The sequence below is a fragment of the Geotrypetes seraphini genome, chromosome 17 (assembly GCF_902459505.1).
Source record: "Geotrypetes seraphini chromosome 17, aGeoSer1.1, whole genome shotgun sequence".
NCBI classification, from domain to species: Eukaryota; Metazoa; Chordata; class Amphibia; order Gymnophiona; family Dermophiidae; genus Geotrypetes; species Geotrypetes seraphini.
The window spans coordinates 13,062,710-13,086,211 of NC_047100.1; the positions used below are offsets into that span (position 1 = coordinate 13,062,710).

Below are 23,502 nucleotides of genomic sequence, written 5' to 3' on the forward strand. Positions count from 1 at the left end.
TACAAAAATTGCAAGAATCAGAGACCAACCATGCCAGAAGGATTTTAAAACACACCTTCACAAGAGTACATTCTTCATGGCTGTCACAATCTTACATTAACACTCCAGGAAAAGAACTGTTCAAAAAAAGGCCGATCACTCCACTCTGGAATTGAAATCAGCCAGTATTATAGTGTTGCCCATTTCTCCAGCTTTCCTAATCTCTGAAAACATTTCTTCAGTCTGTCTGTTCATTTTGTCCCGGGGGACAGTAGTATAACCCTACCTTTATATTCCTTCCCTTCACACATGAATTTCTATCCTTATGGATTCCACACTGCTATCTATGTCATGCAGAATGTTATTTTATTTGATTCAATTCCCTCTTTAATATATAGCGCAACCCCCCCCCCCCCCCCAATTTGATCTAGTCTATCCTCGCAATATAATTTGTACCCAGGTAACACAGTGTCCCATTGATTGTTCTCCTTCTACCAGGTCTCCGAGATGCCTATTAAATCTATCTCATCATTCAGTGCTATATACTCTAACTTTAGGCTTCTACCATTTGCATACAGAAACTTCAAATTGTGTTTTTTCCTTGCAACTACAGGCTGCTGAGAAGACAGGGAAAATTTGAGTCTTTTACTCTTTTTTCCTCTTAAACCCTCCTGGCTTTCTTTCACCATTATTGGAACCTCTCTACCGGGACTCCCTAAATATTCTGTTTCAATAGTATGCTCCAAGGATACCTCACACTGAACCATCCGCTCCTGGGTGACTGCCGGCTTTCCCCCACATCTCAGTTTAAAAGCTGTTCTATCTCCTTTTTAAACGTTAACGTCAGCAGCCTAGTTCCATCCCGGTTAAGGTGGAGTCCGTCCTTTCGGAACAAGACTGCCCAGTTCCTAACAAATCTAAATCCCTCACCCCTGCACCATCGTCTCAACCACGCATTGAGACTTTGAAGCTCCACCTGCCTCTTGGGTCCTGCGCGTGGAACTGGGAGCATGACAACCCAACTGGCTAGGTATGACGCAAACAGAGTACAAAACCCCAGGTTTAACTGCAACAGGGAAGGCTGTAAAGACTCAAGGGGTAAATATCCTTTTAAGTGCAAAACTAAATGATCTACTCAATATAGGAACAAGGGGATGTGAAGCACCTTTGCAATAGAGCTGGAAAGAAGAGGGTGAATGAGGTAGAAGAACCTGTTTAATAAGTGAGAAGAAAAAAAATCAGGCTATGTCAGGGGCAAATTTTAACTAGCAAAGTATAGCATGGAATGGCTCACTTTCAGGATAGTTGGGTGTTGACAAAGTGCAATCATTATGAAAAAGAGGAATGGAGAGACCAAACCACAGAAGAAAAGTGAAATGTATTTTGAAATGAGAAAGAAAACATCTCTACTAATAATGGAAAGGTAGAAACAAAGCAATAGTGTTTCCATCTTATTATTTACACCCCACAAAATCACACAAAGTCTGTGTGTCATGAATATATTAAACTTAAAATGGTTTGGGTATTGCAGGAAAAGTGGACAAAATGAACTGAGTGAACCAATAAAGAGTGCACAACATATGGAAACCTTTCATTAAAGTAGGTTGTCTCTACAGTTCAAGGTTCAGGCCATTTCCTGCTATGTGAAAGCTGTCAGCACTTATTCACAAGAGATAGATTCTTGTTCCCTGTGTATTCCCAACCTTATTCCACCCACAAACTGAAAAATGCTACAAAGCAACAGGGGGAGGGGGTGCTCAGGGGTCACCATACACACAATACCATAGTCCAGACAGCAGATTTTTAGGGCAGAATGATGAGTGGAAAAATGTCCTCGCTGCCTCCCCCTCCGACTCACAAAATACATTCTTGACAAGTGGTAATTCCCGAGCCCTGCCAGCTGGAGACTTTCCCCAACCCTCTAAGTCTCCCAGCAGCCCAGAATGTCATGCTACAAAGTTCTGCAGTCAGTCCAGCCTGAAAAGAGTCACAGCATGATGGATTTAATGTGTGTTCTACTTACTCAGATGTGGTGAAACCCAGACAACTGCAACAATCAAAATTGCTCCTGGAATTCATTGCTGGAGAATATGATGAAAGCAATTAGTTTAGCAGGGTTTAAAAAAAGGTTTGGATAATTTCCTAAAAAAGAAGTCCTTAAGCAAGGAAGTTCTTCTTTACCCAACGTGTGGTGGACACCTGGAATGCGCTTCCAGAGAGCGTAATAGGGCAGAGTACGAATATTGAAAGGAATCGACAAAATAGAGCAGAAAAAATTATTTACATTGTCCAAGAGGACACGGAATGAAGCTAAGGGGGGACAGGTTCAGGACAAATATCAGGAAATTCTGCTTCACGCAGAGAGTGGTTGACAGCTGGAATGCCCTCCCAGAGGAGGTTATTGTGGAATCGACCGTCCTAGGATTCAAAAGCAAACTAGATGCACATCTCCTTACGAGAGGCATAGAGGGATATGGGTGACTGAAATTACAATGTGAACTCTCAGGCCTTGAGCATGCGCGCATGCTCAAGACCCGGCACAGGAAGCAGATTTTCGGGCACAGGACATGCTGGTGCCGATGCCGATGCGGAGGCTACACTGGAAGTAAGAAGAGGGTTCGGATGGGTTGGGGGATCTCAGGTCGCGGCGGAGGGGTGCCCGATGGCAGCGGGGGGTGCCGGATCGCAAGGGGGAGGGTGCCGGTTAGCGAGGGGGGCCTTAGGGGGGAGTAATGCCAGTTCTCATGGGGGGGGGAGCAGAGCTGCTGGCCTCGGGGGGGGGGGGGGAAGGTGGGGGGTGGGAACATATCAAAGCAAGTTTCCCTTACTTCCTATGGGGAAACTTGCTTTGATATACGAGCATTTTGGATTACGAGCATGCTCCTGGAACGGATTATGCTCGTAATCCAAGGTACCACTGTATTTGCAAAAACATTTGTTCAAGGAAAAGCAAGCCACAGAGCCCAGCCTGGCAGTAATTTTCTTCTACTACATAAAGGGGTCCTTTGATCAAGCTGCGGTATGGGTTTAACGTGCGTTAAACTGCCTGCTGCGCTAGCCGCTAACGCCTGCATTGAGCAGGCGTTAGTTTTTTTAGCCAGCCGCGGGGGTTAGCGCGTGATGAAATGTCCGACGTGCTAACCCCGCTAGCGCGGCTTGATAAAAGGAGCCCAAAGTGTCCTAAGTTTGATGACAAGCTCAGGTCTTTTACTCCCTGATCAGATGGGAACAACAGAGCAGCAGGGTTCACTTATCCTGAAGAAAGTGAGTGTCACTACATAGTGGCCCATGATTCTGGCAGGAGCTCTGGAGTAGAGAATGACACGGTGACAAAATTCATCACCTTTCCCGTCCCCACAGATAACTGCAGGAAACCATCTTCATGTCATTCTTTAAGGAGAGAGGGAAGAATCAGAGTATGAATGGCCACAACCACTGACCCACAAGCTTTGCTTTGAAGAATGCTGGTGTAGAAGGACTGAGGTTGAAACAGACACTACAGAATGACAGTCTCTGGTATCCAGACCAGAGCAGATATTGTGATGACATAATGCCTCATTCCAAAAGTGCCTAAGAGCCAATCACATCAGTGATGTCACAATGGCTTCATTATCCTTGGCTCACATAAGAATCAGAGTATGAATGGCGACAACCACTGACCCGCAAGCTTTGCTTTGAAGAATGCCGGTGTAGAAGGACTGATGTTGAGATAGACACTAAAGAATGACAATCTCTGGTATCCAGAGCAGATATTGTGATGTCATAATGCCTCATTTCACCAGTGCTTAAGAGCTAATCACATCAGTGATGTCACAATGGCTTCATTATCCTTGGCTCACATAAGAATCAGAGTATGAATGGCCACAACCACTGACCCTCAAGCTTTGCTTTGAAGAATGCTGGTGTAGAAGGACCGAGGTTGAAATAGACACTAGAAAATGACATGGAATTATTTCCCGCAGTTATCCGCAGGGACGGGAACGGTGATGAATTTTGTCACCGTGTCATTCTCTACTCTGGAGCATGGCCTTCAGCTGAAGTTCTTGGGTATTTCTCAACTAATGTTCATGATGCCAGATCCCAGTTCTGGGTGAGCAAGCAGCACAGAGACCATAAATATTTAGAAGTGAGCCAAAGCTGAAATGTAAAACTCTTTATTAGTTAAAATGCTTATGTAGGAAGTTTCTGCCATTCAAAACACAGCTAAGGATAATCTTGCAGATAACTGAAGGTTACTAAAATATCTGCTCTTATATTTCTTCTTCCTGATCCTGTAAGATAAAACATGCACCTTTCTCTGGTTTCCAATAAATTACAGGATTGCGTTTGACTCTCTTTGGCTGGGCTTGAAGTGCAGAGTTTTGAGCTACGAGCCGACGGCGAGCACGAGGAGGAGGGAAGAACACACCGTCACACAACCCCACTAGAGACATCCTGCATTAGCAAAGGCCACTGCATGAAGATTAAACCTCCCGCTTTCAAAAGAATCTTCACTTTATCTAATAGCACAACTGTCAAATCACTAGCTCTTTCAAAAGCATGCTTGCCGAGGAAGGGGAGATAGAGAGCTGGATGATAGCTTAATGGATGGGTTGATAAGAGCCCTCTCAGCTTTGCCAGACATAGGCTTGTACAGGATCAGAAACACGGCCCAAAAATCAACTCCTTCTGGCAACATCTTTTTATGTTGTGCTGCGGAAGTGACAAGGAGTCCTGTAGAGCTCCCTTTAAAGCTCATCACTGTCATGCTGAGAGGAGGCAGACTCACATTTATTAACAAGATAAGGTTGCGCCCAGTTTCAGGAAGCAATTAGACCAGGTTCATAGACAACGGCGCAAAAGACAAAAGCGCGCGCCGATAATTGAGTGCACCGCGCACTGCTCTAAATTACAGTTTTTAGGGGCTCCGACGGGGAGTTTTGTTGGGTAACCCCCCCCCAGTTTACTTAATAGACATTGCGCCGGCGTTGTGGGGGGTTTGGGGGGTTGTAACCCTCCACATTTTACTGTAAACTGAACTTTTTCCCTAAAAAACAGGGAAAAAGTGAAGTTTTCAGTAAAATGTGGGGGGTTACAACCCCCCACAACGCGGCGCGATCTCTATTAAGTAAAGAGGGGGGGTTCCCCCACCACGCCCCCCCCCCCCGTCGGAGCGCTAAAAACAGTAATTTTGAGCGGCGCGCGCTGCGCTCAATTGTCTGGGCGCGCCTTTGTCCCGGCACGCTTTTGACCTGACCCCATTAGACCATGTATGCGAGCACCTTAAACTCACCTGAGCTTTCAGTTTTGCGGCAGCAATTTAAAACAATATGGGCACTTTTAAATCTTTTTGCTATGGGGCTGAAATTCAATTGTTGGCTGGTCCTTCCTTAATGAAAAAGAGGCAACTACTGTAGTCACGTAGACTTGGACTTTTGTAACCAAGTATGTTGTCAATTCTTATAAAAAGAAGTCTCATCAAACTTGAGGTCTTTTATACATTTTTCCTGTTTTAAGTAAACAAAAGTCCAAACCAACACAACAAAGGAGAGCCGAACCACTCCCACAGGAGAACAGCAGAACCACGAAGGTGGGAATGGCCACAGCAGACCAAGACAAGACGGCAAAAAAGTCTTGGTTTAATTTGTCCAATATCCAATGTAGAGCAGAAACACGGACTGAACACGTGTTTCAGCTATTATGCTATTATACCAAAAACTTGTGTGCACAGACGAGACAGAGCTACAGCGTTTAGAGCTTCATGGAGGGGAGTGTGTGGTGCAGTGGTTAACGCTACAGCCTCAGCACCCTGGGGTTGTGGGTTCAAACCCACGCTGCCCCTTGTGACCCTGGGCAAGTCACTTAATCCTCCCATTGCCCAAGGTACATTAGATAGATTGTGAGCCCGCCAGGACTGACAGGGAAAAATACTTGAGTACCTGAATAAATTCATGTAAACTGTTTTGAGCTCTCCTAGGAGAACGGTATAGAAAACTGAATAAATAGTGTGAAAATTTTCAGCCTCTGATAACCAGAGCTGGGATTGTGACATCACGATGCCTCATTCCACCAATGCCTAAGAGCCAACCTCATCAGTGATGTCACAATGGCTTGATTGTCCTTTACTTGGTTCACTTCTACTACATCTTGATTTCTAGAGTGGCGCAGTGGTTAAAGCTACAGCCTCAGCACCCTGAGGTTGTGGGTTCAAACCCACGCTGCTCCTTGTGACCTTGGGCAAGTCACTTAACCCCTCCACTGCCCCAGGTACATTAGCTAGATTGTAAGCCCACCAGGGAAAAATGCTTTAGAACATAAGAAGTGCCATCTCTGGAACAGACCCTAGGTCCATCAAGTCCAGGAATCCGCACACGCGGAGGCCCCGCCAGGTGTACCCTTTCATAGTATTAGTCCCCCATATCACTCCAAGCTTCTCATAAGAGATGCGCATCTAGCTTACCCTTACCTATGTCACCTTAAGCCACTCATAAGGAGATGTACATCTAACTTACCCTTAAACCCTAGAACGGTGGATTCCACAATTACCTCTTCTGGGAGAGCATTCCAGGTTTCTACCACTCGTTGTGTGAAGTAGAACTTCCTGAAATTTGTCCTGAACTTGTACCCCCCCCCCCTTAGCTTTAGTCCATGTCCTCTTGTCCGTGTCACATTAGACATTGTAAATAATTTTTTATCGTGCTCTATTTGGTCAATTCCTTTCAGTATCTTGAAAGTCTCGATCATATCCCCTCGCAGTCTCCTCTTCTCAAGGGAGAACAATCCCAGTCTCTTAAGTCGTTCCTCATATTCCCAAGTTCTCCATGCCCTTTATTAGCTTCGTTGCTCGTCTCTGCACCCTCTCGAGTACTTTTAAATCCTTCTTTAGGTATGGAGACCAATATTGGACGCAGTATTCCAAGTGTGGTCTGACCATCGCTCTATAAAGCGGTAGTATTACTTTCTCCGATCTACTCGTGATTTAGTACCTGAATAAATTCATGTAAACCGTTCTAAGTTTCCTTGGGAGAACGGTATAGAAAATTTTATAAATAAATAAGTCAACCACTCAAACTAGCCAAGCTCTGAAATGATTCTAAGTAAACAAACGTACCATGGGTTATTGCATTTTAATAAAATGGTCCCTTTAATTTTTACTAATAATTTTCTAAGCCGTTCTCTCCATCACAACATATCCTCAATGTGGCCACCTTCCCAGCAGGGTCACAGTTTATATCACATATGAATTGCCTTGCTGACTGGCTCATATTAGCCATGTCAAAAATGGCATATCTAATCTGGGACTTATTGAGTCGTGCTAGGCCTAAAAAGGTTCAATTTGAGGAGACGCAGTTTAGTGCAGTGCAAGAACGCAGCAGAGATACAATATAGAAGCTATGAGATTCTAAGAGGTAGAGATTGTCATATCAAGGTAATCTGGTTCAGATCAAAGATGCTGCAGGAAGTATATGACATACATGAAGGGGGAAATTACTGCGAGGAGCGCTAATACAGTTTGAAGAATGATGCCATGGGGTAGATGGAGTCTGCTATAGTCATTAACCGGTGAATGGTAGTTTACTTGGAGTGAGTTATTAGTGATAAATGTTCCAATCACAGTTATGCAAAAATTTCTAAATCAACAAGGCAGTATTTTTTTTTAAATAATTTATATTCCACATATCCTACAATTCTCTATGCGGATTACAAAGTATTCAGGTCATCAAATATTATTCCTTAACTGTCCCGGCAGGCTCCTGGGGCAATGGGGGGATTAAGCGACTTGCCCAGGGTCACAAGGAGCAGTGCGGGATTCGAACCCACAACCTGTAGCTCTAACCACCGCACCACACACTCCCCACTTTATGTAGGGTACATGTTTTTTAAAAAGGTACCGTACAGGACACAAAGGGTGCGCCTTTCTTTTAAAGTGAATGCTGACAACTGTTAAAACAGAAACCTGCGGTTAAGGTGAGTGCTGTGTGAAGAGCTGGCCTGGATGCAAGATTTTTAATTCAGCTTCTGTTTCCACTGGAAGCTGAACCATGAACTCTAGGCCAGGTCCAAGCAGGAGTGACTGGAAGCAATGTTCTATTTGTCTTACAGCTGCTAAGAAAAATTAAAAAGGAAACATTCAAAATATGTTTCTCGTCTACTATGTGGGGTACTGGGTTTCTTCTGTAAGAGGATTTAGTGGCACTGCTGGATTTTAGAAGTAAATATTACAAAATGTATATTACCAAGCAATTCAACGAGATAAATTATGTTAACTGCCTCGAGTCTTCTTTAAGAACATGGTAGAAATAAACATTTTAATATAAGAACATAAGAACTGCCATCACCGGATCAGACCTTGGGTCAATCAAGTCCGGTGATCCGCTCCCGCAGAGGCCCAGCCAGGTGTAACCTGGCGAAAAACTTAAGTCACCTGTAACCCTCTATGTGTATGTAGTTCCATATGCTCCGTTTCCACAAACCCAAACAGGCCAGACAGAAGAAAACCTGCCTTAAAGTGCAAAAATACAACAATTGAAACGTAAGTGAGATGTCTAAACCACCTGGTCATTACATTGATTGTAAAAAGTCCGTAAAACAAAGTAGTCTCAATAGAGTTCTCAATAAAGTCCCAAACTGGTAGATGAAATAAAATTAGTCCATTAAATAAACGGCCCGACTAGGATCCCAGTTTCGGCACTGTAGGATGTCTTTTCTTCAGGGGACACAAAGCGAATGTCATAATTTAAAAAAAAAAAAAAACCCCACTGCAAATCTCTTTAGCGACTTTCTGTTTTACTGATATTTTGCCGTCCACAGGTTTCTTTTTTGTCTTTTTCATTGCTATAACCCAGGGGTAGGGAACTCCGGTCCTCGAGAGCCGTATTCCAGTCGGGTTTTCAGGATTTCCCCAATGAATATGCATTGAAAGCAGTGCAGGCAAATAGATCTCCAAACTGTAAATTTCCTGGAACTGTCCAGTCATCTTTTTGTAATCCAAAACCCTAAATTGTAATTTTCCTGGAAATGTCCAGCTAGTTTCTTTTATAATCCGCCCAGAACTGCAAGGTACGGGCGGAATAGAAGTCATTAATGTAATGTAATATTTACATTTAGGTAGCTGGTAATATTTACATTTAGGTAGCTGGGCATCTGACACTACTGAAGTTGTGCTGGATGCTCTAATCCAGTGGTTCCCCACCCTGTCCTGGAGGACCACCAGGCCAATCGGGTTTTCAGGCTAGCCCTAATGAATATGCATGAGAGAGATTTGCATATAATGGAAGTGAGAGGCATGCAAATCTCCTCCATGCATATTCATTAGGGCTAGCCTGAAAACCCGATTGGCCTGGTGGTCCTCCAGGACAGGGTTGGGAACCACTGCTCTAATCCACTTTGACCAGCTAAGAAACATTCGACAAAGAGGCTCACCAGCAGAAACAAGCCAGGAAGGCATTGGGCAGACTTGCACGGTCTGTGTCTGTGTATGGCCGTTTGGTGGAGGATGGGCTGGGGAGGGCTTCAATGGCTGGGAGGGTGTAGATGGGCTGGAGTACGTCTTAACAGAGATTTCGGCAGTTGGAACCCAAGCACAGTACCGGGTAAAGCTTTGGATTCTCGCCCAGAAATAGCTAAGAAGAAAAATCAAAAAAAAAAAATTTAAATTGAATCAGGTTGGGCAGACTGGATGGACCGTTCGGGTCTTTATCTGCCGTCATCTACTATGTTACTATGTAACCAGCCGAAGGGCTAATGCACTTGTCAGATCCCCAAAACCGAGAAAGCAACAGCTCCTAGAATAGCATTCATTTCCTCAGATTTCAAATGGCTTCGCCACTTAACTACCAGAGTCACCACACTAAGGGCTCCTTTTACGAAGCCGTGCTAGCGGCTTTATCACACGCACCTTTTCAGTGCGCGCTAACCCTCGCGCTAGCCGAAAAAACTACCGCCTGCTCAAGAGGCGGCGGCTAGCGCGGCCGGCAAATTAGCGTGCGTTAAACCGCTAACGCAGCTTCGCAAAAGGAGCCCTAAAACCACCAGGGCAAAGAATAAAACAAATCCCCACCCTTCAGAGTGACTCAGCAGGATGAGAGGCATGCTAATTCTTAATTAAGACGACAAGCTAAAATCGGTCCAATTAAACTGCAAATTGGGCAATCAGTGGCGTACCTAGGGGGGGGGCGGGGGGGGGGCGGGCCGCCCCGGGTACCAGCCCTAAGGGGGTGTTCCCGGCCTTGCCGTTCAGTCCCCCGCCACCCCCGAAGGACCGCTCGCCCCCCTGGCCTCCCCGCACCACCTATGAACAGCCGCAGCAGGATCGCGAAGTCAGCGTCAGCATCCCTGCGCTGCTTCCTACGACGCGATCCCGCCCCTCCTCTGACGTCAGAGGAGGGGCGGGACCGTGGCGCAGGAAGCAGCAGGGATCGCTGACGCTGACTTCGCGATATTGCTGCGGCTGTTCATAGGTGGTGCGGGGAGGCCAGGGGGGCGAGCGGTCCTTCGGGGGTGGCGGGGGACTGAACGGCAAGGCCGGGAACACCCCCTTAGGGCTGGTACCCGACGCTGACTTCGCGATCCTGCTGCGGCTGTTCATAGGTGGTGCGGGGAGGCCAGGGGGGCGAGCGGTCCTTCGGGTGGGTCGGGGCATCAGGCCTTCAGGGTGGGGCGGGCGGGCAGGCAAGCAGGCTTTCAAGGGGGAGGGGGGTGACAGGCAGGCAGGCAGGCCTTCAAGGGGGGACAGGCCTTCGGGGGGGGTGCAGACATTCAAGGGGTGCAGGCCTTCAAGGGGGGCAGGCAGGCCTTCAGGGGGGTGCAGACCTTCGGGGGGGGGGGTGTAGGCCTTTGGGGGGGTGCAGACCTTCAAGGGGGTGCAGGCCTTCAAGGGGGGAAAGGCAGGCAGGCCTTCAAGGGGGGGTGCAGGCCTTCAAGGGGGGGTGCAGGCCTTCAAGGGGGGTGCAGGCCTTCAAGGGGGGAAAGGCAGGCAGGCCTTCAAGGGGGGGACAGGCCTACAAGGGGGGGGGACAGGCCTACAAGGGGGGGGGACAGGCCTACAAGGGGGGGGGACAGGCCTACAAGGGGGGGACAGGCCTTCAAGGGGGGGTGCAGGCCTTCAAGGGGGTTTGCAGGCCTTCAAGGGGGGTGCAGGCCTTCAAGGGGGAGACAGGCCTTCAAGGGGGGGAAAGGCAGGCAGGCAGGCCTTAAAGGGGGGACAGGCCTACAAGGGGGTGGGACAGGCCTTCAAGGGGGGACAGGCCTTCGGGGGGGTGCAGACCTTCAAGGGAGTGCAGGCCTTCGGGGGGGGGGGTGCAGTCCTTCAGGGGTGGGGTTTAGGCCTTCAGAGGGGGACAGACCTTCGGGTGGGAGGGAAAGTCCTTCGGGGGTGCAGGTCTTCAGGGGTGGGGTGTAGCCCTTCGGAGGGGGGACAGACCTTCGGGGGAGGGGGGTCCTGGTGTAAAAGTACACAGAGGGAGAGAGGGAAGGGGGGGTTCAAAGATACATGCATATGCCAGACTTTGGGGGTTAGAAATAATGGGTCTAAAAACAGAGGAGTGGGAGAGAGATGGTGCATAATGGGATTTAGGGAGGGAAGGAACAGAAAGGGAGAGAACTTGGAAACAGGGGATGGTGTGGAGGGGGGATAGAGATACTGGATAGGAGGATAGTTGGGAACAGAAAGGGAGAGATGGTGGATCCTGGGGTGGTGGGGAGTTGAGAAAAGGTGAATCTGTGGATGGAGACAAAAAAAAAGGAAAGATGCCAGATCTCCGGGAGAGGGAAGGGAAACGGAAGGGGAGAACAGAGATGGCAGACGGATGGTTAGCACGGAGAAAGGAGACCCTGGCAAGCAAGACAACAAGAGCCTGGGACCAACAAGATTTGAATATTGATCAGAGAACAAAAGGTAGAAAAAATAATTTTATTTTCTGTTTTGTGATTACAATATGTTAGATTTGAAAAGTGTACATGAGACAGCTTGAAATGGGAACTTTTCTATTTTTGTGAATGGCAAGGCTGAGTTCAGTTAAAATATATGCTTTATAAGAAAATATAATAATGTGTTTTATAAAGTTTATAAGCATTGCTGGCATACTCGGTGAGGTGTTCCTAGTGTTGGTGGTGGTGGTAGCATGTCAGTGTGTTGAGAGGAAGAGGTAGTCTGGGAAATTCTGCTGAGCAAACTCTGGGCCCATTTCCACCCCCAGTTAGTCCACTCCACTCAACTGGTTCACACACTGAGTGGGTCTTTGGGTGTTATTTCTGGGTAGTTGTTTTAGAATCTCTTCCAGTGGTTTGTCAGTATCTCCTTCTGGTCCAAGGAAGGAAACTTTGTCAACCTTAGCATTGACCTTCAGAATATGTTTGTAACAGCGCTGCTTGTGTGGCATTAGGCTATGTAGTGATCGAAAGAAAAAAACAGACCTTTGCACATTTTTACACTATATGGTGGGTGTATGAGGAGATTCATTTCCTGCACAGTTAAGTCCATTTTTTCTACTGAATAATAGTATAGGTACAATGAAAGTAAATAGCAAAAATGTTTGAGTAGATAATTAAGGAAATCTTTTTCATATTGCTTGCTTATGGACTGGGAAAAAAGACTGTTCAAGCAAATGTCTCCAGAACTGCTTTAATGGAAAAATGTGATTTTTTTTTTTTTAAGTACTTTGTGAAATTTATTGTTGTTGTGAAATTTATTGTTATACTTTGTTTAAACTTAAAAAGCGGTGTCATTAACAGTGAATCTAATCGAAAAATCGATTCAACAGGGTGAATCGGATCGAATGAAATATTTTTCTCTGAATCGGGCAGCACTATTGGCTACCATGAGAATGGGCTACTGGGCATGATGGACCATTGGTGTGACCCAGTTAGGCTATTCTTATGTTATGTTCTCATCTGTAGGGGCCTTTGTTTTCACTTCTTATTTTAATGTATTTTTTTCCTGGGAACTTATCAGTGTTTTTTTATAATGGGAACAAAAATGGAAGAGAATTAATGTGTGTGGAATGGGGGGGGGGTAACTAATTTCTTCAGCTAAATAATTCAATCCACTTCAAACAGACATAGGAGAACTCACGCACCATTCACACACCCTCCAACCAAAAACGTCAAAAGAAAAAAACTGTTCGACAACCTCCTAGCCATTCGAGCTGCAACACTTGACCCCCAACTCTACAACCTATTGACCTCGACCACAAACTACAAAACCTTAAAAAAAGAAATAAAAACCCTTCTATTAAAAAAACACATAAAACCAAACTAACATAATCAGAACTGTCCCAAGCATCACCTGCAACTACTCCATATGTACTTCTGATGTCATGACAATTCAGACATAATTTATGTTATGTTATGTTTGGAATAATGGTTACATAAATGAGGTTCAATAAAAGAAAATTTTCTGTGGGAGCATTTGTTGGAACTTCTGTTATCCTGATTTCTTCTATCTGTGGGCTTTCTTTAGCTAACCTACTTATCTGGGGCTTTCCACTTCTGCAGCTGCCCTTTTCACGGTCCACTTTGCGCTTGCACTCTCTGGGGAGGGGGGGTTGGGTCTGGGCTTGGTGGGGTAGGTGTGTCTGGTAGTTTTGTCTGGGTGGTGGCTGGGTGTTTCTTGGGTGCTTGTTGTGCGGATTGGTGTGTCTGGTGAGCGGTCTGGGTGTTGTTGCTTGTGGGGGTTTTTTTCATTATAAAATATGGCTGAGGGTCTAGTCCGGCTTATTATTCTTGTGGGTTCTGGGGTGGGATTTGTTTGCTTGCCCCAAGTTTTGGCCTTTTGTTGTGTATTGCTATGCCTCTCATTGGCAATTTTCTCTTGGGAGAGGCTTGTTCATGCTTGTTGTTGCTGTTACTTTCATTCTGTGTTCTTTTTGATAATGTATAAGTTTCTGTACAGACCATGGTTGCTTGTCTGGACCTTTTGCCATTCTCAATAAAAATACTTTGGGAAAAAAAAAAAAAAAAAAAAAGAAAATTTTCACTGCCTGTTTCTATTCTGACCATTTATTCCATTTCATGGTTATTGCAAAAAAAAAAAAAATAATAAAATTTTACATGAGGGGGGGGGGGGGGTGTCAAAAAATGATGGGCCCCGGGTGCCACATACCCTAGGTACGCCACTGTGGGCAATTAAACTATAATTCTACACACCATTCTAGAAGTAGATTACTTCATTACATCTAGTTAACCACATCGTGGCTGTTCTCCCAACTCCCGGTGAGCCAAAAATCAAACCTGGGCTACTTAACAAGAACACAGCAAGACTCGAAGGCACGGCAGCTTTTCCCCAAAATAGGTCCCTTCAAGTATCTCACACGGCTACATTGTTTCATACATTTTGCCTTCCCTTCCTCAGACCAGAGCAGCAGGGCTCCCTCGTTATCTCAGTCCAGGCGTCTAGCCTAAAGTTGTTGCTACAAATCCCTTCTGCCTCACAGATCAGACATGTCATGCTAATACCCACATCAGTGATTGGGCTGATAATGGGAGACAGACTGGCTCTCAGTGCTCACAGAACACCATCAAATGCTGCCGTAAGAACCCCCGCCTCTCAATTTGTTTTCCAATGAAGAATGCTCGTTTCAAACCAAAAATATACTTCATACTCTGTACATACTATTTTAAAGTCTAGCACTTGCAATTACTGACTCGGAGTTAAGGATCTCTTCTTTTGTACTGGTTTTCTTACTCTTGGGTCATAAAATAAGTTTCTTTTTTTTTCCCCCCCCTGTATCTGGTTTCTGCATTAAGAGCTTTCAGTGTGCATCTCTTACCGGCACTATGGAAATTAATTTCTCAGATCTTTCTAACGAGTCCATCTCCATTGCAAAGCTTCTGCATCATGATGTGGATCTCAAGTACCATGGGAAAATTATAAATGAAGTCGAACTCGAGACCCACTTCTTACAGGCTTTCAGAGGTAAGTGCAATATGTCACATGCTTGCAAAAGCCTATTTAGGAGATTCTTGGAGACTAAATTCTAGGACTTTCATATTCTCTACAGAATTAGAAAATGCAGATGGTAATGTTTGTTTACTGTACTTTCAAACCCCGTTCAGCCTGACCTCTGTACTTCAATTTTAGATAGAAACAGAAAAACGTAGGCAAATAAAGACCATATGGTCTATCTAGTCTATACATTCATGCCTTCTACTATCCCTTACAGATCCAAGTCCCTGTCCCAACCTTCCTTGAATTCAGAGATAATTCTTCCTCTCCACTACTTCCACTAGGAGGCAGTTCCATGCATTCACCACTCTTTCTATGAAGTATTTCATTAGGTTACTCCTGAGTCTTATTTCCTGTCACCTTCATCCTAAGCCCTTATTCCAGAGCTTCCTTTCAACCGAAAGACTTGCCTCTTGTGCATTTATGCCACAGAGGTATTCAAGTATCTCTAGCTCCCCTCTTCCATCTTTCTTCCAAAGAATACATATTGAGATCTTCAAATCTGCCCCATATGCTTTATACAAATAATGAGGGCTATAAAATTTGATAAATCATAATCTAAGTTGCTTATAATAAAAACCATTCATAAAAAAGTGAAAACAATATACAAGACAAACACAAGTTAGTTACCATTCAAATCCAGTCCTATTAACTCTCCTCTTCCCCCCTCTTAAATTCAATCAATTTGTACCTCGCTTAATCTATTGTAAACCGCATAGAACTTAACGGTATTGCGGTATATAAACTGTTATTATTATTATTATAATTCTACCACTGCACAAAATAGCACATCCTAAACTTGCTAGTTACATATATTGCCATTTCTTAAATGCTTGATGAAATAAATGCATCTTTACTGTTTCGAAAAGGAGGAAAGAAGCTATTTGCCTTAGTTCCAAAGGCAAATAGTTCCACATAGTTATATCAGCAATAAAAGAAACATCCATGAACGATCCTCCTCCAACTGGGTAATCCAAAAGGATTTTCCTTGAGATCTTAATATTCTACACGGATGATATACTTCTGAACATGTAGAATTGCTCAAAGAAGCATCATTATGCAAAGCTTAAAATACTAGTGATATTTTAAAGCTAATTTACTACACAATAGTCAAGCAATGCAGCTTAACAGGGGAGCTATCACCCCAATCATGTGTGTGTCAGAATTTTAGTCTACCTGAAGAGCTCTTATAGATGTCTGAAGCAAGTCACAAAAGGCCAGCATAATAATCTAGATCAGTATTTTTCAACCTTTTTACACCTATGGACCGGCAGAAATAAAAGAATTATTCTGTGGACCGGCATCGGTCCGTGGACCGGCAGTTGAAAAACATGGGGCTAAGTCATGGGTCAGACCCCGCCCATCTCTACCCAATCTACACCCCCAGACCCCGCCCCCATAATAGTACTAATTGTAACACTATTTTTTCTATTCATTTTTCACAGATACACAATATAATCTTATTAACAACACATAATGGTTAACCACAAAATTAAACTATATAAATCACATTGACAGCAGATGTAAATCCTCAAAATTGACATAATTCAATCACTATATTTAAAACTAAAATCATTCCCCCCTACCTTTGTTGTCTCCCTCCCTCCATGCTATGCCTTATCTTCTGGCCTGCTCCCGCCTGGCCATTTTATGCAACCCCCAGTATTATCTTCAGGCTGGCTCCCTCTTCCTCACTGATGCAGTGAAGAAAGCTGCAGGCAGTGGCTCCTTGCGCGTCCTGTGCCTCATCTGGAAGCCTTCCCCTGACGTTGCAACGTCAGAGAGAAGGCTTCCGGTTTAGGCGCAGGATGCCCGTGGCTTTGTGCTTTGAATCAGTAAGGAAGAGGGAGCTGGCTCGAAGATAACGCCACATCGATCACACCGTGGACCGGCAGTTGAAGAACACTGTTTTGGGCCTGATGCACGTGCTGGCCCTGTGGACCGGCAGGAAATTTCTGTGGACAGGCACCGGTCCATGGAACAGTGGTTGAAGGACACTGATCTAGATGCAGCATGACAAAACTTTGCATTACTCATTCATAGATATTTTTGATAAGACTTCAAATCTAGTCACTAATCAAATTCTGGGAAAAAAAAGAAGTTTAACAGATAAGGATGAATCTAAAATCCCAACAAGCACACTTTTCACTTATTTTAAAAGAGGCCTAATTAACGATGAAGACCACTGACCAGCATAGTGGCTGCCCTCTGGACCAACTCCGTCCTATTCAGGTTTTTGAAAGTGCAGTGCTCAGAACTGTACACAACACTCCACATTGTGTCCTAGCTATTTTTTTTAAACATTTTAATTATTTTATTTAGTTACAATAGTGTAATACATTTAGATAGAAAATAACAAAATATAACAAAGAATACACTATCTCAAACAATTATATTATAGAATCATAGCTATACCCAACCCCTTTCCATCAATTAATATTGACAATATTAAACATCTTTAATATGAAGAATTAATATCTATATTTTCATTACTTTCCCTACCCTACCCTATTACCCCCCCCCCAACCAATCCCATGTGTAATGAAAAAAACTCAGAAAGGAACATATCTTTTAATGTGAAACAGCAAATAAAGCCAATGGACTCCATATTTTGTTCAAATAAAACACTAAACCCTAAACATTCTGCGTTCATTCTCTCATATTTATATGTATTACATACATTTGTCCACCAAAATGTATAATTTAACCTGTCATGATTTTTCCAGTTGTTATGATCAGTTAAAATCAAGAAAAGATGGCTTTTAAATTTATCAAGGGGAGGTTTAGCATGTAAAATAGTACCACAGATTATTGCTTCATATGTTAATGGAATATCTGATTCTAAGACTATAATTATTGTGTCCTAGCTTGAACACAGTGGGCAAATTCTATAAATGGTGTCCTGATTTTAGGCGGCCCACTGCTTGCTGTCTAACCACCAATCAGGACGCACGTTTAAAAAAAAAAAAAAATCATCCTGGGCAGGCCGCCTACATTGTAAGTGCCTCTGTGAGCCTAGGGAGGCGAATAGGACCACCTAAGCTCACCTAAGGCTAGGCGTGGTTTCGACTGGAAGTGACCTTAGGCAAGCTTAGGCGGCCCTATGTACCTCCCTAAGCCTGCAATAGGCGCCAGAAATGTAGGCCAGCAAAATGCTGACCTACATTTCAAGCAGACATGGCCGCTGAACTTATCGCGGCAAGGGATCTCCTTGCCGCAATAAGTTTAGCGGCTGCGGCAATCCATCCCGCCCCCTTGCGAAGGCTACTGGCAGGAGGGTCCGAGTGGGGGATGGGCTTGGGGGGTCCAGACGGGCTACTTTTTGGGGTGGGAGGGGGTGGTTCAAGCATGAGGGATTGGGCATCCCTCCTGTCGACTATGTTTGGCGGGAGGTTCTGGTAGGAAGGACTAGGTGTCCCTCCTGCCGTAGATCTTTGCGTGGGGGGTGGCAGGAGGGACTGGGAATCCCTCCTGCCGGTAGTCTTCGGGAGGGGGGTGCAGAACGGGTTGCCGCAGCTGTTAAACTGATTGCGGCAGGAAGATTCTCTTGCCGCAATTAGTTCAGCGGGCTTAGGCGTTTGTCCGTTAGGACAGATGTGATTCTATACAGGACACCCATGTGTGATTTTCAAAAGCCGCTTATGTGGCTTCTAAGATTAGGCATCCTATACAGAATCCGGCCCAGTGTCTTGTCTCATTTCCCTGGCATTACATTTCTGGTTTAGCTGACACCCATGACACTTAAATACTTGGACTAATAATTGGGGGGGGGGAAGGAAAGAAAGGAGAGTGGGGATTTCAAACTTAAATTTCCAGGCTCTATACCAGGGGTCTCAAAGTCCCTTCTCGAGGCCGCAATCCAGTTGGGTTTTCAGGATTTCCCCAATGAAAATGCATGAGATCTATTTGCATGCACTGCTTCCATTGTATGCTAATAGATCTCATGCATATTCATTGGAGAAATCCTGAAAACCCGACTGGATTGCGGCCCTCAAGGAGGGACTTTGACACCCCTGCTCAACACCAAGGACTCAATTGACTCTAGTTCAAAACCAGACTACTGATGTTTAACCAATGACACCCACATGCCTGCGCCTCTTCTGTGTTCTGAGCTGCAGCCTTTAACTCCCATCCACTTCCCAGAGTCACCTTGAACTTTTTCCAACTGAAAATCTATGTGCAATTAATGTTTCTCAGCGGACCCAACACCTTTACCTCAAGTACTATGCCCTGCATACCACTGAAGATTAGATCTAAAATAGCTCCTAGACCAATTGATCCAATCAGCAGTCATTTATTACTTGTAGGAATTTTATTTCCCTTGCACTCCCCGATGCAACATTTATCCAGGCAATATTGAGGTAGTTAAAAGCTGCATGTACGGTGAGAACTAGCCTTGTATCCCGGGGATTTGTGAAACAGATTTGTGCTGAATTAAACTGGCTGACTACTGGAAGCGAGTTTTGAGATAAGTAAAACAATTTAGGACACTCGGATCATCAGAACAGCATTTATTGACTATCCCTTCTTTAAAAATAATAGGTACTAGGAGATCTACTATTTTTTCAGTTATAGCACCCCAGCTCTGGAACAACCTACCAAACTACTTACGTGATGAACCCTCATTAGAAAAATTCAAAAGTTGTTTAAAAAGTTTCCTGTATAAAGACGCATTTGAGACGTAGATAGGCTAACTCGTCTAACATTCAATCCTTTGTTCTAATACTTAATCTTAATCAGTCCTTATGTATAGGTCGCAAACTTTTTTACCTTTTCTTCTAAATTTATTCATTTTCTTATATTTATTGTTTAATTACCCTCCAGATATGTTCTCCTTAAATGTTTATTTTCTTTAAAGACTGCAGTTCACCCCCCTCTCGTTTTGTATCGGTAATTAAATTTGTACATTTATACCTTATGTTTATTTGTAATACAATTGTTTTATTTTTGTGCCCTATTTTTAAATTGTTATAATATAACGCATTGAAGTACCTGACATTGTGTGCACAACAAAGTTTTAATTAACTGAAACTTGATCCAATTCTAATAGAGAGCAATGTTCTTTTCTGAATTGCTTTTTAGTACTTTTGTTCAAAGTGTGTAAAAGGACTTTTTGAATAATTTGTTTACAGTGGAGTTTTGTCTTGACTCATGACTGAAAGTGAGCCTGGTAATTGGCAACTAACATTTAGGGCTTCTTTTATGAAGCCGCGTGACTTTTAATCACGCGCTAACCCCCGTGCTAGCCGAAAAACTACCACCCACTCAAGAGGAAGCGGTAGCGGCTAGCGCGTCTGGCGGTTTAGCGCACGCCTACTACGCACGTTAAACCGCTTCCATGGCTTTGTAAAAGGGGCCCTTAATGCTAAAAGAAAATAAAAAATTACAAGGTCATGCACTGGGGCTGCAAAAATCCAGAAGAACAGTACACTTTCCTTTCCCCATTTGCGGTTTCGGTAATAGCGATTTCACATATTTGCGATTTTTTTTGGGGAGGGGGAAAAAAGAAAAAAAAAAAAACATTGTTAACTCTTCCCCCCGGCATCCCGGCCTTACCTGGTGGTCTAGTGGGCTTTTGGGGCAGAAGCGATCTTCCTACGCTCCTGCCCCGTGCAGATCGCCATTAGGAAATAACTGTAGGGAGTTCCCGTCGTAGTCTCGAGAGACTACGGGAACTCACAGCAGCCATTTCCTAATGGCGATCTGCACGGGGCAGGAGCGTAGGAAGATCGCTCCTGCCCCGAAAGCCCGATAGACCACCAGGTAAGGCCGGGAAGGCGGGAGGGAGGTAGGGATGGGTCAGAGCTGGATATTCGCGGATTTTCGCCATTTGCAGTTCGGCTCTGCCCCTATCCCCCGCGAATCTGGGGGGAGAAGTGTATAGTATAGGAGACAAAGTACTGTGTGCGGAAGAAGAGCAGGACTTGGGGATGATTTTGTCTGATGATCTCAGGGGTGGCAAAACAGGTCGAAAAGGCAACAGTGAAAGCCAGGAGGATTCTTGGGTGCCTAAGGAGAGGAATAGGGATGTGATAATGCCATTGTAGAAGTCTCTGGTGAGGCCCCATTTGGAATATTGTGCGCAATTTTGGAGATATAAATAGGATGGAGTCGGTTCAAAGGGCTGCTCCAAAACTGGTTAGTGGTCTTTGTCATAAGTCATCCTAGGACAGACAAGAGACCTTTTCGGGAAGAACTATGAAATGGTTATACTTACAGCTTGCGTTTCGGTAAAGGAGGAAGGGCTCATGCAGTTGAAACTCCAAATCCTTGTTTACTGCTTCCACTAGATTGTGCATGTTAAGGCGATTCATGATTGTAAAGCCATGTTGGGGCGAAGCTGACCTGTGGGTCCATTAAAGATGCATATCAAATGTTTACCTAATAAGCAACAGAATTTAAAATATCAGCTGCATAAACTATAGTGCAAGACCCATTGAAAAATGCAAAATCAATTATTGTTAATCCTACATTTTAGATCACATATAACGCAATTTAAGGCAGCGTTTCTCGATTAGCATGTTCAAAGCTCTGGTTTTTTCCCCTTTTTCCTACAGCCATACACTACAAATGGTTTTGTCAGTCCCTTCCCCAAAATTCCATAGACTGTCTGCTGGCCCTTCCAATTCTGTCATCCCTCATTGCCACAGCCCAGCCCAGGACCGGCTGACATGAAGGACAAACATTTTCCATAAAAACAATCATCCCTAATACTATCTGTGAACTTAGAACTTACCGTGTGTACACAAACAAGGTACCTTCTATGTCTGTCTTCTCCTAAAAAACAAAATAAGACACTCATTCAATTTTGGCACGTACTGCAGCACTAAATTTGGAGCTATCAAAATAAGTTTTGCTTCTCCTCGATTTCTTTAAAATTCAAAAAGCAGTATTGCCTCTGAAGATGCTTAGCATAATTTAAGGTGCCTTATACATACAAAATATTCTTCAATTTTTGCAGGGCCTGCTCTTCCATAAGGCTGTTGCCTAAGGCAACAGCATTTGGGGGGGGGGGAGGAGTCAAATTAACATGGCTCCCAGGATCTCATCTCCCAGCACTCCCTGCTGGTTAAAGCAGCAGCACAAGTCAACTCCTCTGCTCCCAGGACTTTACCCGATGGCATGTGGCATGGGGTGGGGGAAGGAGAACCATGCCTCCAAGTGCCAGGCTACTAGAACAAATTCAGGTTTTCCAGTGCCACTGTACTAAAACAAGAAACATGCCATTCTCTCCATAACAGGTCTGTGCAAAAGAGGGAGCGGGACAAGCCTTTTATTACAGCTTGGGTCATAAATGTGGGGTGAAGGGAGATGAGAAGATGTTGGAGGTAGAAAGGAAAGTAAGTGAAAGGCTGAGGAATAAGTGGCTGGGAAGACGGGCAAATGCAGAAAGACAGAAATATGACAGCAGACAAAGGCCAAATGGCCCATCCATTCTGCCCATTTGAGAATCCACTATCTCCTCCTCTCCCTAAGAGATCCCATGTGCCTGTCCCAAACTTTCCAGAATTCATACAGTCTGTCTCCACTACCTCTACAGGGAGACTAATCCACCCATCTAAAAAAGTATTTCCTTGCATTACTCATGAGCATCTTAATTTCATCAGTTGAAAGAGACTTGCCTAATGCATATCTACCATATATACTCGAATATTCAGTGGGGAAATTCTGAAAACCCTACTGGATTGTGGCCCTCAAGGAAGGACTTTGAGATCCCTGCTTTAAGCCAATCACCCAATAACATGTATTATTTATTTATTTGAATCAGACGGCTATTAGGGGTTTTAACTCCTTTTCCAATTAGCCCAATTCTTCATTGATCCATTTTAATATCTATATAATGCATTCATTTCTTTTGTGTATATGTATTAAAATACAAAACTTATCTTAAACATTAGCTATCTCTATGTTGGAGAACTGATCATCCCTCCCGATATAAATTCACATTCTTCTTCTGGATCGATGTGCTTCAATATAACTGATCTCAATTCAGCAAACAAGACAACATTAACAATATGGCCCATGGCAAATCTTTGTTTTAGTCTTTAACAAGAAGAACGTCAGTCAGGTACAACATGTCTCAAACATTTTTTGATGGAGATGATTCAGAGATACTGAAATCAGTTAAAGTGAAATGAAGTAGTAACACAACAAACGCATAGATTAATCAATGTGTAATCTCACTAAAATTAGCTACAGTACTAGAAGTGTGGAGGATGGACAATACGCGTATCTCATGATTTAAAACAGGTTCTCAGGTGCCCCTGGAAACTGCAGAATAATAGAAGCTATTCAGAAAAACATAAAACTGGCTTAACAGGGCAGAGCCAACATAGATTTAGCAAAATCTCTATATCACCTTCCTGGCTTAAAATCATCCAAAATAAATTTATAAATATAAAAAATAGGCATGCACTCAAAATGTCAATTTCCTGCTCCTATTAAAAAGTGTGACTTATTTCCATGTTCATGGTTTCTTGAAATGCATTGTCTTTTTTTAAAAACTAAAGATTATCATATACAGAGACTTACAAGGCACAGAGAGAGTGGAGAGGGACAGATTCTTCAAACTTTCGAAAAATAAAAGAATAAGAGGGCAT

At 44.0% G+C, this 23,502-nt stretch overlaps 1 protein-coding gene across 3 annotated transcripts in view; it reads right to left on the minus strand.

Moving 5' to 3' along the window:
• Nucleotides 1-23,502, minus strand: part of DCP1A (decapping mRNA 1A) — an 80,362-nt gene that overhangs the window by 51,372 nt on the left and 5,488 nt on the right. For 2 of the 3 annotated variants that reach the window (XR_004537320.1, XM_033925782.1), the window contains exons 2-3: nt 21,639-21,679; nt 21,120-21,247 (exon numbers count right to left, since the gene is read on the minus strand). Coding sequence is in view for 2 of the 3 variants with exons in the window: in XM_033925782.1 (XP_033781673.1) it covers nt 21,120-21,247; nt 21,639-21,679 (169 nt within the window). In the remaining variant the exon portion in view is untranslated. Of the gene's footprint in view, nt 1-21,119; nt 21,284-21,638; nt 21,680-23,502 lie in introns of all 3 variants that reach the window. The other variant, XM_033925783.1, reaches the window with a different exon arrangement.